Source organism: Hyperolius riggenbachi, chromosome 2 (assembly GCF_040937935.1).
Source record: "Hyperolius riggenbachi isolate aHypRig1 chromosome 2, aHypRig1.pri, whole genome shotgun sequence".
Classification (NCBI taxonomy): Eukaryota; Metazoa; Chordata; class Amphibia; order Anura; family Hyperoliidae; genus Hyperolius; species Hyperolius riggenbachi.
In genome coordinates this window covers 199,546,260-199,564,945 of record NC_090647.1, presented here as the reverse complement: position 1 = coordinate 199,564,945, position 18,686 = coordinate 199,546,260, and the positions used below count along the sequence as shown (strand labels likewise).

The window sequence follows — 18,686 nt, the reverse complement described above, 5'->3', positions numbered from 1 at the left end:
AACAGAGAAATGCAAAAAAAGCTAATTAGTGTCACTTTATACTGGGACAGGGCTGTCTGAAGGGCAGGAGTATCCACAGTTTGCCCAGTGGTTCCACCTAGCTCATAACACCTCCTCCTGAAAGGTAGGTGGTGTTTGGCAAGTGGAAGCCGTGTGTTGCGTGGGTGCCTTTTAAAAAGTAGTACAAAATTAATAGGCACCCATGCACCACACGGCAATTCTAAAAGGTTTACTGTTTTTATTGACATGAAGAAGCGGGCTAAGACCCATGACATGCGTTGTCTACAGTATAACCGTGTTTTATAATAAAGACTTTCCTTTCCATCCTGGTGAGTCTTCAATGGAGGTAAGATGCCACCCTGTTCAATACAGTTATAGATTTGCAGCAGTTTCGACCATCAGATAGATTTCTGTCAGATGTCTGTCAGGTCAATTCTGATAGGAATCTATCTGATGTGTGCCATACACAAGGACCAGATTTCCAATAGATTTCAGAATGAAATGTATTGGAAATCGATCAAAATGCAGTGTTGCACCATTCAATGCAATGCAACACTATGTGCATATATACAGTGAAGGCACCTGGGAGCCTGAAATCTGGCTGGTTAATAGGTGATCAAATGCTTATTTCACTTATTACAATGCACATTGGGCTCTGACTTCGAGGCAGTGGGTTTTTGAGGAATCTTTTGTTACTCTGTCTCTCACCACTACAATAAACTTACCATTAATATTATAGACCAGGTAATTGTACTTCTCTGTGGACACTCTGAACAACTTGTGGCTGGCCCCGCCCCCTCCAATGATCCAGGTAGCATGGTGGGGCTACACACAGATCTGTCTACTGTGGGACCAAAGCAGCATGTTTGTTATAACGCACCGAGGATAGCTTGAGCACACCTTAAATGTGGGAAAAGTTTTTAAATCAGTTATTGTAGTCAAATAATACTACCTGATAGCAGACAATTTTTAAGTCCAGACCAGGTTTTTGTGGCTACATTTAGGTTCTCCAGTGTTTTCCGAATGTTTTCAGATAAGAAAAACTGCAACAAAACGGGCCAGTGTCTTCCCTTTAAGGCTCAGTTCACATCTGTGTTTTTTTGTGGGAAACGTAACCGGAACCTATACTGTACAAACGGAAAGGATCCAATGTTAACCTATTGGACCGTTCACATACGTCTGTTGGTACGGGTACGTTCCGGTCCCCGGATCGAAAAAATTGCTGCAGCATAATTTTCCTAACCGTTCTGCCCTGCGGAATGGAACCAGACAAAAAATGCTGCAGCATTGGGGCAATGGAAAACGGAACGTTTCTTCACACTAGTGAAGAAACGGACCGTTCCACGGGGGATGGGGAGATGTGGGGATGCAAATTTGAGCGGCGGGAGGGTGAGGGAGGGTGCAGCAGCCGGGCGCATGGGTGGGTGAAAGAGGGTAAAATACACATCTAATGCTCTTTTAAAGCCGGCGGTAGAGGCTTCCGTCTTCTTCTGCGTCACGTGACTACATGACGCGTCAAGTGACTAGTCACATGAAGCGCTGTGTAATCACAGCGGAAGAAGAGGAAGCCTCTACCGCCGGCTGCAAAAGAGCATTAGGTATGTATTTGCCAGAAAACGGAGTAAAAACTGATCCGATCGATCGTTTGGCAGTGTGCACAGAGCCATCCGGATTTGGTGAAGCGGAGACCGGATCCGCTCACCGGATCCGTTTGACTTACAAACGCAGATGTGAACCGGGCCTAAGGTGTCAGACATTCTTATAAAATATTTTCTTGTAAAATATTTTCTTAATTTAAAAACAAAATAACATAAGAAACAGCAACACATATCACACTTGATGCACATTTTGTTGTTGTTTTATCTCTTTCTGCAGGGACGCAAGAATAAACAAGAATGCCTCTGACAGATCCAGGCTAAACATGTCTACATTTATTTTAAACAGTTTACTAACAGCTTGATCGGAGTTGACAATGTTCCTGTAAACCTGGACTTTCACAAATCATTACATCAGTTTGCTTAGCACAAATGTGCAATTTGCTGCAGGGTGACACCTTATTTTGATTATATAACAACAATGCCCTTTAGAGGAAGCGCTGCCTATTCCATCAACAAAATATTACATGCAGACATGCAGGGATCAAGGGCAACGCTTCCAACTTCCTATATGATTTGTGGCAAAATGGCTCAATCAAACTGAAAATAACAATTGATGAATGGCAGACAATGTTACTGTGACATACAGAATACATCCCAGGTATTTATACAATGTTGAAGAATTTTACAGAGTTCAGTAAGGGTAATTTAGTCATGTATATGTAGAAGGAAAAAAATAAAGCCTCAATACCATCTGTCCAAGCCAAAAAACAATGGCATATTTAAGGAATTATGGGCTCTAGTTTAAGATTTACATTGGGTATTCTTAAGCTTTCTATACATTGCATTTTATATGGAGCATGGAAACCTACCAAAGACAGCCCCAGGGTTAGAGAGGTGTAAGCAGGGAAGATGAACAATTTGTTAGTGATTACCACCAGTGAGGTAGCGCTAGGGCAGTGATGGCTAACCTTGGCACTCCAGCTGTGGTAGAACTACAAGTCCCATGAGGCATTGCAATATTGCGAAAGCTCTAAGCAGAGGCATGATGGAAGTTGTAGTTTTGTCACAGCTGGAGTGCCAAGGTTAGCCATCACTGTGCTAGGGGATGCAGAGGTTGTGAGCACTGAGGCCCCTGGACTCAAAACTGCTGTATTAGCTCTTCATTGATGATAAATGAAATTAATGATTACGTCTATATGTGCTTTGAATAGTGGTAATCATACACAAACTGTTCAGCTCCCCTGCTTAACTCTCTCTAACACACAGACTGTTCTTGTCAGTCTTGGTGCTTCATATCAGTTGTTTTGAATAGAGTGCTTGAGGGGGGCCAGTGTAAAACTCACACTGTAGCCCATAAAGAGGTAATGCATAGAACCAATGAAGTACGAATACAGTAGCTGAAAAGGGCTCCTGGTGGGGTCACAACCACTACATCCCTATTGCTCCACTACTGCCAAGAGGTATTTATTCACCTAGACATCTGATGTATTTGTGCTTTTGAAGACTGTGCCTTACTGGTGAATGAAGGATTAACCTATTAAAAGTGCAGCATTTTTATTTTTTACTACGTAGAGTCTTGAATAAAAGATAAGAAAAAAACTTCAGCTAATCTGAAGTACACTTTAGGACAGGGATGTTCAACTCCAGTCTTCAAGGGCTGAGGTCCTCACACATTTTTGGCACACCTCACAATTGATGGGACTGAATCAGACATTGGGCTCGATTCACAAAGCGGTGCTAACCCAGTTAGAGACTTTAGGCGTGATAACCATTGCACCACGCTGGTGAAAAGCCAGTTTAGGCGTGATAAGTTTAGGCGTGATAAGCTTAGGCATGATAAGTTTAGGCATGATAAGTTTAGATAAGTTTAGATCGAGCACAAAGTCCCGCACGCAAAGCAGTGCCATTAAACTCTATGCAAAGTGCACCAAACTTTGCTAGCGCAAAACTTTTGATCAGCTGTGCACTGCAGTGCTAACCCAGTTGGTGCTTAAACTTATCACGCCTAAACTTATCACACCTAAACTTATCATGCCTAAACTTATCACACCTAAACTTATCATGCCTAAACTGAGTTTAGGCGTGATAAAGGGCTTTTCACCAGCGTGCTAACTGTTAGCACCGCTTTGTGAATCAGGCCCATTGTGTGGTTCATCATAAAGTACAACAAATTTCTCAATTTCAATGGCATGGATATAACCCTTGAGGACTGGAATTGACTCCCCTGCTTTAGGATGACTCAAAATGCTTAAGATAGATATTTGCAAATGTTAGGTGGTTTGGGCTAAAAGTTGTATCATACTGATGCTATAGTGAGTCTGAATGGCCTTCCATCGAGCCATGCAGCCCTCAGTGTTCTCTGTGCCTTTTATAAAGTCTAACAGTTACTTAGGTAGCTTGGTCATCACTTGCCTGTTTTTAAGTGACCCTGTAGTGAGAGTAATATAGAAGCTGCTTTATTTCAAATTAAACAATTATAAGTGCCTGTCTAATACTTATGCCACAGACCCCGAATGGGAATACAGATCAAATACTCTGACTAAAGTTTGACCTCATTAACCGCATACTTGTACCAAATATATGTTTGTGATTCAGACACTGCCGATGTCAGAAAGATCAGCAAGATGGCAAAACAACTTATATGTTTAAAAGGATGGCACTCTCAATAGCCCTCTCACTACAGGGTCACTTTAAAATGCTTAACTGAAACCTCATAATCTGCATATGATTTCTAAATTTACTCTTCTGTTTTTCATTTATGTTCTTTTTTTGTTGTTGTACTTTTTGCTTGCTTTCAGAATGCAATGCATCAGCATTGCTTCCCAGTATAAAGTAGCTTGAACATGTCAGTTTAGACTGAGCATTACACTACACAAACTTATGAAGGTAGATAAAAGCTCAAGTGAGACCATCAGAAAAGTAGGATTTTAACATATATATAAAAAAAAAAGATAAAGCTATGTGCGTTTTAATTCATTAAACAATTTTTACGGTGTCTTTTATTTATATGTATTCCTTTGTGGGAAATATGAAAGGGGTAAAAAAAATCACCTCATTTAATTACATACCTGGGTGTAGTAGCTATAAGGTCACCGAATATTAAATGGGTGACCAGTTATAACCCCCCCCCCCCCCCCTTACTCATGCCATCTCCTTCTCAGGCAATAGGCACATTGGAATGAGGGTGGTTTGCAAAGGGGGGCCGTTGTGCCACTTTCATTTGTAATGTATCCCCTGCCCTGCCCTGCTCTGTACAATAATTGGATAAGTGGTCATTGAGGTTTGGGAGAGGCTACCTTGATTTTGCTTTTTTATTTTTTGTCCTTTTTCGGCTCACTGCACATGTACCACAACACTTAGTTTAAAAAAGTGTTTTGTTTTTTTACTAAGCACTGCACTGTAAATCCACTACACTTTATGAATAAATGAAATTAGCAGCCGGCCCACAGTGCACTGTGATGCCAGGCAAGGTACAGAAAAACAAGCACAGATTTTCCCTATTCATTTCAATTGAGCCAAATGCAGCTCCTGATGTACAGGAAGCCTGAAGCATTTTCACTTCTGTGCAAATCATGGCTGCATAGCCGATTGGACAAAATGCAATCATATCCCACCTGGTGATCATGGCCACAGCAATTTGCAACATTTCAGCTTATGAATCAATCTCTGAGTCACTAACTCATTACAGCTCTGTGTTTTGACTGAACCCTATTCATTTTGAAGGTTCTGACTTGTGTATACAGTAGGTTTTGTAGGTTTTATTTCTTCATATCATATGGCCTTCCATCCTTTATACACCTTATTGTGTCATTCAGTTTTCCATACTCTCAACATCTTTTGTGTTTCAAATCTAAAGAATTATTTGTGTACATTCTTATCCGGTTCTTATACATTCATTCACTTAGCTTTGCTCTGGCTATCTTTTGTGATAGAAGGAAAGAAAAAAAAACCTACAACTGTTAGTTTGCTATTATTCCCAAGACTAACTGTATAAGATACATGATGAATGATTTGCACAGAGCACTTGGCAACATGATGGATTCAGTTAAGTAAGAAGGATGTCTGCTACATACCCGAGGAAATGTAGTAAACCGATCCAGCTCTTCCACAAAGCAGAACATCTGCAGACTAATTGCTGACATGACAATTAAAAGGCTAGCAGTGAAAACCACCAGACTTCCAAGCTTTTTACCAGGTCCAAATATTTTATACACAAAGTCCTCTAAGGCTGGCGATATCTTGATCAGTCGTACTACCCTCAGAACCTAGAAGAAAAGACAAACACATGCCATATGCAACAAATGCTAATGAAATAAAAAGTGCAAGTGGCTTACATTTCCAAATTAAAGTAATCTCACTTTCATTAAACAAGGATATAACTCATTTATGTGCTACAAATATTCACCTACAAATGGACTTGTATTTATCTTACAGAGACCTCAAATAGACAAGGACAGGTGCTAAAGGGGTGTGGCAAAATTAAGCAACACGTGCTAATAGTGATTTGTCTGTGATCTGTCCACACAAGAGCAGATTTCTAGCAAGAAATGATTAAAGCATGCCAGTCAACTAGTCAAGTGCATCTGCAGGTAACTTTTCTTCCATAATAGCACTATCATTTGCACAATCTGCTCTTTTCATAAGCCTCTGAGTTCGGTTTGTGATATTTACATATGGTTTGTATCATTGTTGAGCTAGTTAGCCATAATTGTATCACCTGAGTTAGGCAAAAAAAATATCTAAAGCTTGGCATATGAACACTGGTTAGGATCACCCAAATGGGCTCCAAAAGCTAGCCATCGTTCCCCTTTGTGCTACCCCAGAAATTTGAAGCCAGAGCCGCCACTGAGTAAAAGATGTGCAGTATGCTATGTAAACCTAAATTACATATTAGAGAAATTATATAACAAATATTTTACAGTCATATGCCATTCTTCGGTACTATTCTAATGTCTTTAAACTGAAATGTATTGAAACAGAATATCTTCTCTCTGATACTGCATTAGCGTTCTATTGGATCACTATTTATGTACCACTACCTACAGTACTAAATAATCATAAGAATGCTGATCTTTAGCATGTAGTAGTAACCAGGAAGACACTTTTCGCTAAGAAACACACACATAGCAATGTAATATTTTTTCTACGATTTTATCTATGAAATAAATGTATAAGATCTACCTGAAAGTAGGTGAATTGTGAGTGGTAAAGAACAGGATAAATGTGAAGCGTTGTCCCAACAACAAGCAGCAGCTCAAATTTATGAAGAGATGAACTGATGTAGCCTGTAAATCCTAAGCACCAAATCTTCAGCAAAGCCTCCAAGTCAAACAGAACAGTAAAAGCAACCTGTGGAAGGACAAGAAAAAAAAACAAACTCAACACTGCTGCCTTTCACATGTTTAATTAAGATTAGAGAACTGCGATACATTGAAATTACTATGAAGAGTTCTATAATCACAGAGAAAGGCTGTTGGGCTACATATCAGGGTTTTTAGCTACACAGTGGCTGGTGTGTTAGTAATGTGTTTAATGTGTTTAAAAATACTGAGATTTAATCATTCCTATGAAGAAATTAACCCTCCTGGCGGTCTATTAAAAACCGCCAGGGGGCAGCACAGCAGTTTAAAAATTTTTTTTTTTTAAATCATGTAATGAGCCCAGGGCTCGCTACTAGAGATGAGCGTAATGACCTAATTACGATTTCGCGAAATTTCGCGTAATTAGTGTAATTACGATTATGGCCGTAAGTACATAATCGTAATGAAGAAGGATTTCGCGAAATTTCGCGTAAGCGTAATTTTCGCGTAATTTTCGCATTACAATGGTTATTTGTTCATGCCGTAATTTCGCATTAAACGCTACCGTAATTTCGCGTTAAACCGTAACGCTCCGTATAATATAAAAAAGCCGCCGACTTTAAGGGTTAATAGCAAAGCCCCCTTAAATGCTAAGAGCCTCAAATTTGGAGAATATATTAAGGAGATCAGGAGGAATAAGAAGAAAAAAAAATTATCAAAAAGACCTTATAGTTTTTGAGAAAATCGATGTTAAAGTTTCAAAGTTAAAATGTATACATTTAAAAACCCGCCGACTTTAACGGTTAATAGCAAAGCCTGCTTAAAGTTTAGGAACACCAAATTCCTAGGGTATATTAAGGGGATCAGTGGGAATAAGAGGAAAAAATTTTTTTTCAAAAAGACCTTATAGTTTTTGAGAAAATCGATTTTTAAGTTTCAAGGACAAAAATGTCTTTTAAATGCGGAAAATGTCAGTTTTTTTTGCACAGGTAACAATAGTGTATTATTTTCATAGATTCCCCCAAGTGGGAAGAGTTTTACTTACTTCGTTCTGAGTGTGGGAAATATAAAAAAAAACGACGTGGGGTCCCCCCTCCCAGACCTCTTTAACCCCTTGTCCCCCATGCAGGCTGGGATAGCCAGAATGCGGAGCACCGGCCGCGTGGGGCTCCGCACCCTGACTATACCAGCCCGCATGGTCCATGGATTGGGGGGTCTCGGAAGGGGAGGGGCAGCCAAGCTTTCCCCTCCCCCTCCGAGCCCTTGTCCAATCCAAGGACAAGGGGCTCTTCTCCACCTCCGATGGGCGGTGGAGGTGGAGGCCGCAATTTCCTGGGTGGGGGGTTCATGGTGGAATCTGGGAGTCCCCTTTAAAAAGGGGTCCCCCAGATGCCCACCCCCCCTCCCAGGAGAAATGAGTATAGAGGTACTTGTACCCCTTACCCATTTCCTTTAAGAGTTAAAAGTAAATAAACACACAAACACATAGAAAAAGTATTTTAATTGAACAAAAAACATAACCACGAAAAAAGTCCTTTAATATTCTTAATTAACCATTAATACTTACCTGTCCCTTTAAATAAATGATCCCACGCAATATCCTCGGAAATGTTCTATCAGTTACAATGTAACAAAGTTATTACAATGTAACAACTTTGTTACATTGTAACTACGCCGCACCCGACGCCACTCGCCGCTCAGCCGCCGCATACGCATCCGTGCAGGACGCTAAGTCCCCGCAGCTCCCGCTGTCCACCCCGCCCACATCTGTCACCCACATGTCACCCACATGTGGGTGACATGTGGGTGACATGTGGGAGAGGCGGGGAGGGCAGCGGAGCCGGCGGGGACTTAGCGTCCTGCACGGACCCGACAGAGCTCTGAGCTATATAGCTCAGAGCTCTCTAAAGCATCTTTGTATTTGGGCTCCAAGGAGCCCCATTGGTCCTTAGCAGACCAATGGGGTTCCTTCAAATCAGAAGGAACCCCATTGGTCTGCTAAGGACCAATGGGGCTCCTTGGAGCCCAAATACAAAGATGCTTTCGAGAGCTCTGAGCTATAGCTCAGAGCTCTGTCGGGTCCTGCAGCACAGACGCGGTGGCGGCGGCGGCGGTGAGTGACGTCGGGTGCGGCGTAGTTACAATGTAACAAAGTTGTTACATTGTAATAACTTTGTTACATTGTAACTGATAGAACATTTCCGAGGATATTGCGTGGGATCATTTATTTAAAGGGACAGGTAAGTATTAATGGTTAATTAAGAATATTAAAGGACTTTTTTCGTGGTTATGTTTTTTGTTCAATTAAAATACTTTTTCTATGTGTTTGTGTGTTTATTTACTTTTAACTCTTAAAGGAAATGGGTAAGGGGTACAAGTACCTCTATACTCATTTATCCTGGGAGGGGGGGTGGGCATCTGGGGGACCCCTTTTTAAAGGGGACTCCCAGATTCCACCATGAACCCCCCACCCAGGAAATCGCGGCCTCCACCTCCACCGCCCATCGGAGGTGGAGAAGAGCCCCTTGTCCTTGGATTGGACAAGGGCTCGGAGGGGGAGGGGAAAGCTTGGCTGCCCCTCCCCTTCCGAGACCCCCCAATCCATGGACCATGCGGGCTGGTATAGTCAGGGTGCGGAGCCCCACGCGGCCGGTGCTCCGCATTCTGGCTATCCCAGCCTGCATGGGGGACAAGGGGTTAAAGAGGTCTGGGAGGGGGGACCCCACGTCGTTTTTTTTTTATATTTCCCACACTCAGAACGAAGTAAGTAAAACTCTTCCCACTTGGGGGAATCTATGAAAATAACACACTATTGTTACCTGTGCAAAAAAACCTGACATTTTCCGCATTTAAAAGACATTTTTGTCCTTGAAACTTAAAAATCGATTTTCTCAAAAACTATAAGGTCTTTTTGAAAAAAAATTTTTTCCTCTTATTCCCACTGATCCCCTTAATATACCCTAGGAATTTGGTGTTCCTAAACTTTAAGCAGGCTTTGCTATTAACCGTTAAAGTCGGCGGGTTTTTAAATGTATACATTTTTACTTTGAAACTTTAACATCGATTTTCTCAAAAACTATAAGGTCTTTTTGAAAAAAAATTTTTTCCTCTTATTCCTCCTGATCTCCTTAATATATTCTCCAAATTTGAGGCTCTTAGCATTTAAGGGGGCTTTGCTATTAACCCTTAAAGTCGGCAGCTTTTTTATATTATACGGAGCGTTACGGTTTAACGCGAAATTACGGTAGCGTTTAATGCGAAATTACGGCATGAACGAAACGCGAAATTTCGCGTTGAAAATTACGCTTACGGTATTTTCAATTACGATTTTAATGGCAATTTCGCTACGCTAATTTCGCATCGTAATCGCAAATTTCGCATGCGTAATTATAGTAATGCGAAATTACGAAAATTTCAGCTCAACTCTACTCGCTACATGATAGCCGCTGTGCAGCGGCATTCCCCACCCGCTTCGATCAGGAAATCCTGTTCAAAGAACGGGATTTCCTGGAGGGCTTCCACCGTCGCCATGACGATGGGCAGGATGACGTCACCGACATGGTGACATCATTGGGAGTCCCGATCCATCACTCAGCGCTGCCTGGCACTGATTGGCCAGGCAGCGCACGGGGTCTGGGGGGGCGGCGCGGCGAGCGGCGGCTAATCGGCGTGGAAAGGTGGCGATCGGAGTGCACACGCAGCTAGCAAAGTGCTAGCTGCGTGTTGCAAAAAAAATTATGCAAATCAGCCCAGCAGGGCCTGAGAAATCCTCAAGAGCAGCAGTGAAAGGTGAAGGAACAAGTGCAGAAAATACAGCTTTTTCTATGGTCACCAATATAAGCAGTCTATATCCTCTGCAGTTACTTTATGACAATGTTTGCAATCCTGAGAGTGAGAGTAGCCTACCTGATTATGATATTGTTGCTGGTCAGATCCTACTGCCTGCCTGGATCTACTGGGGGAAAGAATGTTGGCATGTGTAAAGGAAGGTACAGCCAGGCAGGTAAAATGGGCACTTCATATATTGCAACGTGAATTGCAGCTATAGCAGCACTTGGGGGTAACTTGTGGTTGCTTATAAAAATATTGGGATTATGCTGCTGAGGCCCGATAAATAGTAAAGGGAGCATTTAGCAGTGAAAGGGGAGTGGATATCAGCGGGGAAAGCATTGAGGGGGATGGTTAGGGTTATGCATTGGGAGGTTCAGTCTGATTAGGCATGGGGGGCGGTTAGGGTTAGGCATCTGTAGAGGGAGGACTAGTGGAAGGCAGGGTTACCATCAGTGCTAAATATTGTCGGAATTTGCAGGGGTGGGGTGTGTCGGTTAGGGTTAGGCAGTGGGGCGGGTCAGTTAGGTTTAAGCATTGGGGTAGGGTGGGGGATGTAGAAGATGGCTACAGTACAGGCATGTTTGTACTGAAGGAAAACATATTTTTCATTACTGTTAATGTTGGGTGTCACAACATAAGGTAAAAACATGAGGTAAAATAAAGCTTGAGCTGAAAAAAAGAGATTCCGGTTGAAAAAAAAAGTCACTTCCGATCGAATAAACCATTAGATCGAATACTTTATTTTTTCTCTTGGTCTTTTTTCTCAATTTGAATTTTCAGCATATTCGATTATTTTCCCCGGATTTTCAGCCTAATCGAACGTTTGTGTGTGTTACCTTGAAAACAAGTATGCGATTTTTTCGATCTAACGGGATAATTCAGCAAATTTATCTAATCGAAAAAAAAATAAAAAATGGTAACGTGTATGGGCACCATTAGTGACAGCTTGCATTATTTACTTAAAAAATGCACTTTTCCTTTTAGCTGACACTCTTTGCTTGCATTTGAATTTTCAGTAATTCTTGTACTCGGTAAGCAGACAAATTTACCCCAACCCCTGCAGTACTTCTGATGCCCTGGGGCACATGAAATGGGGTGTAATTCTACCCTTGATAAAGTGGCCAATAATGCCTTATGGGGCTTGTATGCCAGATTACCAGGGTGCTGGACTTTTTCTGTCAGTCAAGTAAACTAGCCAAATTGTTGTATTTTACTTTTAATAATAGAAAGACAATCTGCTGCATTTCTTTTAAATCTATTTGTTGGAGGTATGCAATAAATGTAGCAGAAAATAGTTATACAATCACACCAGTCTAAGAGCCACGTTTTAACCTCCCAAGTCATAAGAAGATCTAAACATGACATTAAAAAAATGTATTTGCATTATTTCAATGTGTGTCTCCTAAAAGAAAATACATGTACACGCAACTTTTGATTTAAATGCAGTGGCGTAGCAAAAGGGGATGTAGAGGCTGCGAATGCACCAGGGCCCGTGGACTAGAGAGGATCACTAGAGACCCTCCTTAATCCATTTTATTAGCTTTTCATTGGTGCTATGCTGGTAATAAACACCTCTGTTACGGCACTGAAATGAAAGCTAAATATATTTTACGTAGGAAATTATCCAAGTCAAAATCAGAACATTTTAATCCATGACATCCTTATGTGGAGATCAGAGATGAGCTTTAAATTGGCTAATATTCAATCTGATTTGAAACTGAGCGAATTACACCCAGTATCTGCAAATCAATTAGCCGACAGCTGATCAATAAACCAACAGCTACTAGTTGATATGGTTCAGTTTTAAGTCAATGCAAATCATGCTCTGTTGAATTATAAAGCTCATCTGTGGTGACACATCTTTGAATAAAATTAGGACATAAAATGAGGTTTTCCACTAATTATATTTAATATAACCATGTTCTTACACGATGTGCCATTTAAGGTTTGAGGAATGTTATATAAGTGTTCCTGTCGGTTGCACTCTTGATGATAATAAGCAGCTTAGCAACCATTATGGATTGCCTACAGAGGTTCTACTCAAGCATCAGCTCATTACCACTGACATTTTCTTTCAGGAGACTAGCTTCCGGATTATTGGCTGACAGCCTTTATTCACTGTCAGACAAAAGCATTGAACACAGGAATATTTTTTTTCTTACTTTTTGCGATCTTCTGGGAATAATTTATAGCATGTTGACGGTAACTACCTAACCACTTGAAATGGCAATTTGTGTACCCACCTCGGCAAGATAGAACTCATCATATTGTATTTTAAAGGTTTCTCCTTTATAGTAGTTGCTGGCAGCTACAATTACATCCACGGCAACCATGCTTAGTATGAACATGTGGAAGATGGAGGATCTCATCATTTTCTGTTCATGGGCAAATACAGAGAACATAAGACACAGAGATTACTCAGAGCTACAGTTCATGATCACCATTTTCCAATAATTATCCTATTCACAGCAGAAATACCTCATTCTGTTGCTGTTTCAAAAAAATGAATAGATATTTCTTGTTATAAATATGTAAGCAGTAATTTTACAAATGCTACATGGCATTCAAACAAATTGCAATCAGCATGGCTTTTAACTGTACATCAAGCATTCTTGTTTAAGAGGGCAGGACAGGTTTAATGGAAAAGCGAATTAGATGGATCCTGTATATGGGGATGTGAATTTATCATTTACTTAGAGTAAAAGCATTCTTAATTCCACAAAGGCTGTAGCAAAGTATTATCTGTCATGCCTGGCTTTCTAGAGTAATATACTAATTACAAGGCATGGATGCCAATACTTACACTTGTTCTTAAGCCACATGCTTAGAGAAGCCTGTATTTATTTATTTATTTTTACAAGTATCTAAAAACAAGTTTCCATGTGTTTACTTTGACATATTTGTTATAGTTTGCTATAGTTGGTAGGTATATTAAAGGGTCACTTAAGGCTGCATAAAAAAATTAGTTTTACTCACCTGGGGCTTCCACCAGCCCCCTGCAGCTGCCCGGTGCCCACGCCGTCTCCCTCCGACGATCCCCCTGTCCCTGCCGGCAGCCACTTCCGGTTTCGGCAACAGGTGCTGACAGGATGGGAACGCGAGTGATCCTTCGCGTTTCTGGCCGCAATAGCACCCTCTTTACTGCTATTGCGGCCAGGAACGCGAAGAATCACTCGCGTTCCCAGCCTGTCGCCGAAACCAGAAGTATCTGCCAGGGTACAGGAGGATCAGAGAGAGACATTGTGGGCACTGGACAGCTGCAGGGGGCTGGTGGAAGCCCCGGGTGAGTAAAACTCATTTTTTTTTGCAGCCCTGAGTGTCCCTTTAAGTTGCAAAGGGAAATAAAGAACCCTTTACTTCCATATTGCAGTGTTCTCTCCAGGCTCTTTTAGCCAGGTACTCCACCTGGCTAATTTTGGGGAGCACCCGGCTGTGAGTGGCTTGCCTTCCGATAATTCTTCTATGCTGTAAGCAGAGTTGTGCCAGCCCTACATTCACCCCATCGTGCCCCACCGGCTACTTTTTTATGCCACCCGGCTGGAAAAAAAATCTGGGGAGAACACTGCATATTGTATGAAAAAGTGCACATACACATTAACACTTCTAAATAAGCCACATTGCCTTCAAAATAAGATGATATTCACTGCTCCATTGTTGTGTATATAGTAATCAACAGAGGAAAATGCCTGCTAATGTAGATCACTTAAAACATTTTCATGTTCACTACTGGTTAAAAATGAGATCACATGGAACCTTAATTATGTGTAACTTGCCTTAGATAACTTATAGAGCAGATAGTAACATAATTTCCCTCTTTGGATAACCCAACACCTCCATTTTTTGTCAAATGGAGGTGTGGAAGAACCACCTGTTCTTTTCCACCTTGGGAAAAGGGTGTTTTGCAAGTAGTGTTGCTGCTGCCCTTTGCAAGGTATCCCCAGTGGTTAAAAGCCAAGCAGGATGATACAGGGCTCCACTTTATTTACAAATACTATGAAGGATAAGATGTTCAGAGAGCACTGGGAGGATGTGCTTTTTAACCATAAAAAATGATATAATAATTATTTAGGTTTGCCGAGATGTTTTATAAACCATTGCCCTAATAATTGAATACTGGTGATCACCTCAGCCATTGCTAGATAGTAAGTTACTTTATTTAACAAGGTGAGTTCCACATTTGGTTTGGTTCCCCCAGTAAACTTGGGATCAGAATTTTGTCTGAGATATACATTGGGTGACATTTTATTTATTCATTTATTTATTTTATTTATAAAGTGCCAACATATTACGCAGCGCTGTATATTAGTTAAGGTTACAGACAGTATTTAGGGGTGACATACAGCAGTAAGACAATACATGAATACTTGCAAACCAAAACATGCAGCACAGTGTGAGTACAAGGTAATGCTTAGTCACTGGATGGAAGCATGGAGATTAGGAAAGTCGAGTTCACTCAGATTCATAGAATGGGTGTACGGATATGGAGGTAGGTGATCAAGTAGGAGACATAAGGAGGAGGACCATGCCCAAAGGCTTACAATCTAGAGTGAGAGGTGGGGACACGAAAGGCAGGGGGCCAGAGACATTGATAAATCAGACTCTTCGATCCTTAGATAAAGGGTAAATGGTTTAACCTTGCCACCACTGGCAATACATTTAAGAATGCATCAGAGTGATGTACAAAAAAATAGAGAACCAAAGCACCTGACAGGTTGCCATGGAATAGAGTCAAAACATTACACTAAAGAAAAGAGATCCATGTAGATACTCCAACTCAAGTTGTAAAAAAAAAAGGCAAAATATTTTATTTTATTGAGGACATATTCTTAAATTAAAATCAATTAAAATCAAAATTGACAGCAGGAGCAGATGCTGTAACCAATGCTGAAATAACATACAAATAAATAATCATCCAAACACACCAGATACATAGGGTGACAGCACAACAATATAGTTAAAGTAAAACCATAACCAAGAATTGAACTTCATCCCAATCAGTAGCTGATACCGCTTTTTCCCATGAAAAATATATTCCTTTTCTCAAAGGGATCATCAGGAGCCTCTGTATGGCTGATATTGTGGTGAAACCCCTTCCAAAGTGTGATGTCAGCACCTCACAGCACTGAGGTACTGACATCACACTGTGGGAGCCTTGTTGCAATGTGGGAAACAACAGCTGTTGCCAACTGTCAAAAAAGCAAGCAGCATCTCCTTCCAGTGACATCACCAGCCAGCTGTAAAACTGTCACCATGTGATAAATGTCAAAATGTAAATCGGGGAGAGGAAAGATTTTACAATGAGCAAACACTGACTAAATCATGTATACACAATTATATAAGTATATATTATATAGTAAAATATAGGCACATTTACCAATAGTCTACTATTTACAGCTTCAGTTTACAATAGTAAAATATCTGAAAATCTTTTACTATAGCTGAACCTAACCCCGCTCTCACACAGAACTCTCTACTCCTGACATCTAACCCTTAACAGCCCCCTCTCACACACACACAAACAACCTTTCTGAAGCCTAAACCTCCCCCCGCAAATAACCTGTTCCGAATGACCAATCCGTAAACCCACCATCGCACAAACACCCTTCCTGGCGCCTCCACCGCACAAACACCCTTACTGACGTCAAACCCTTAACCCTCCCCCTGCACAAACACCCTTACTAACGCCTAACCCTTAACCCTCCCACCGCACAAACACCCTTACTGATGCCTAACCCCCAACCCACCCCTCCCCACACACACACATAAGCCACCTTCCTGAGGCCTACACTGCCAACATAAACGCTAAACCACAGCAAAAAAAAAAAAAAAACACATAAAAAAGGCAGCAAAAAATGCTGAATGTCAGGCGCACTGAGCGTCCGATTTTCCCCTTTAGTGCCAGCTTGCCATTTCCTATGCAGGTCAATAGCGTAGCCTGATTTGTCCAGGAGCCGCATGCGCCCAATTTGCCTGATACCCAAAACACTGCTTGAACTGACATATGTAAATACAACAGTGCTACAGAGTCCGTTCCTGTATGCTAAATGGATGTCTTTTCTTTGGTTGAATGTAAATCAGGGTAGTGATGTAAGATTTTACAACGGGCAAAAACTAACTACATAATTTACAAATCAAACAAACACAGAACACTTATATCGCTCTTTTCTCCTGGCGGACTCAAAGCACCAGAGCTGCAGCCACTAGGACGCGCTCTATAGGCAGTAGCAGTGTTAGGGAGACTTGCCAAAGGTCTCCTACTGAATAGGTGCTGGCTTACTGAACAGGCAGAGCCGAGATTCGAACCCAGGTCTCCTGTGTCAGAGGCAGAGCCCCTAACCATTACTCCATTCAGCCACTGCTTATTGTATAAAATAAGCCAGTTTATTCTTTAAGTTATGTTTAGCACAGTTCCTCTTTAACAGAGACTATTAACCATTACAGGAAATGCCAGTTTTAGTCAGATGAAGTGTACGCTAAGTAAGTCAATATAGTGATTTTGTTAATGGTACCTTTACTTAAAAATATCCCCTAGTGAACTATACAGTAGTCTTACAAAAAAAGGGAAAAAAAGGAAAGAAAAAACAGATTCTGGAAATTCAGGAGTACTGTATACTACTGATGATAAATAACTCCAGTCAAGCTGTCCTCTGATATGTGAAAAAAAGTTGTTGTTTGCTACAGTACGTGTGAAGTCTTTGCATATAAAGTTTATGTAGTTTCTTCGTGTGGAATTCCCGCTAGGGTGACTTGACATTCAAATATTTTGAAATGCATCCTAATTTTTTCAGCAATGCTTTGTCAAGTGTGACAATCTGCAAATGTTGTAATGTGAAACTTTTGTGAGCTGAAGCTTGTTTGCTGCAAAATTTATTTGTATATTTGTAGAACTGCAATTTAAAGTCCAACTCCATTTTCAACCTTTCAAAGTTTTGTTTAGTACTGGAAAGACTACAATATCTGTTTCACAGCTGCTTGTCTTTGTATTGGAAAGATTTCTGATAAGATAGCCATAAGGCTATGATACTGTGATTGTTAATGCATCGCCTTGTATAGCACTTTTATTTGTACTGCTGCAATTTGATATGTACCCCCGACGAAGACCCAGTTCCTAATGGGGCGAAACATGTTGGATGATGGTGAGGTTGTGATATACAGTATGTGTAAATATTCGTTTTGTCTGGGTAGAGGGAGTAGTACTCCTGCAGATCTCTGTAGGTTCCTATCTCATATAAATGGCCTTATCCCTAAGATTGTTAAAGTCGACCTGTAAACTTCCTCAAGACACAAAAAAATAAGAAAGAAATGCACTGTGGCCCATATGCAATTCACATTTTCTTTTGAGTTATCTCCTAGGAAATAATTTTTTCATCTTCTCTTTAAAATAACTTTTCAGCACTTTGCAATTGAAAAGGTGTGGGTGAAAAAAATACTATCAGAATTATTCTGAGTATTTTCTTGCTGGCTGCTGGTTTATATTAATAAGTTGTGAAAAGATCACTTAGGAGAAAAGACAGGAGAAAAAGTGAATTGCATATGGACCAGTGTGTTTTAGAGAGAAGAGCCAGCCTAATTTCCCCTCATCTTCAAGCTAGGTTCACAGTGCTCAGTTGCATTGCAGAAAAAATCTGCTTGTCAACTTACTACCCATACTATTCTATGGACTTGTTCACAATAATTGATCGTGTTATTCTAACTCGCTGATTGCAGGCTTTGCACTAAAGTCTATGTCCAATGTCCATTTCGGTTCACACTCATTTTAACTTGTGCGTTATGCAACTGACCACTGTGAATCCAACCTCAAGATACGTTTAACTGTTTCCAGGCTCATGCATTGTGAAAAGGAAAACCTAACTGTCTCAGCTTCAGAGGTAAGAAATTCCATACGCAAACACACAAACGGTGTACCCCATTCCCCTCTCCCCCACCCATCCATCTCTAAAAGAATTCCATTAGCGTG

At 40.9% G+C, this 18,686-nt stretch overlaps 1 protein-coding gene across 8 annotated transcripts in view; it reads right to left on the bottom strand.

Moving 5' to 3' along the window:
• Positions 1 to 18,686, bottom strand: part of NALCN (sodium leak channel, non-selective) — a 640,650-nt gene that overhangs the window by 370,835 nt on the left and 251,129 nt on the right. For all 8 annotated transcript variants that reach the window (XM_068267982.1, XM_068267985.1, XM_068267987.1 and 5 more), the window contains 3 exons: positions 12,973 to 13,104; positions 6,780 to 6,947; positions 5,672 to 5,863 (listed from right to left, as the gene is read on the bottom strand). In XM_068267982.1, the coding sequence (XP_068124083.1) occupies positions 5,672 to 5,863; positions 6,780 to 6,947; positions 12,973 to 13,104 (492 nt within the window). The remainder of the gene's footprint in view (positions 1 to 5,671; positions 5,864 to 6,779; positions 6,948 to 12,972; positions 13,105 to 18,686) is intronic.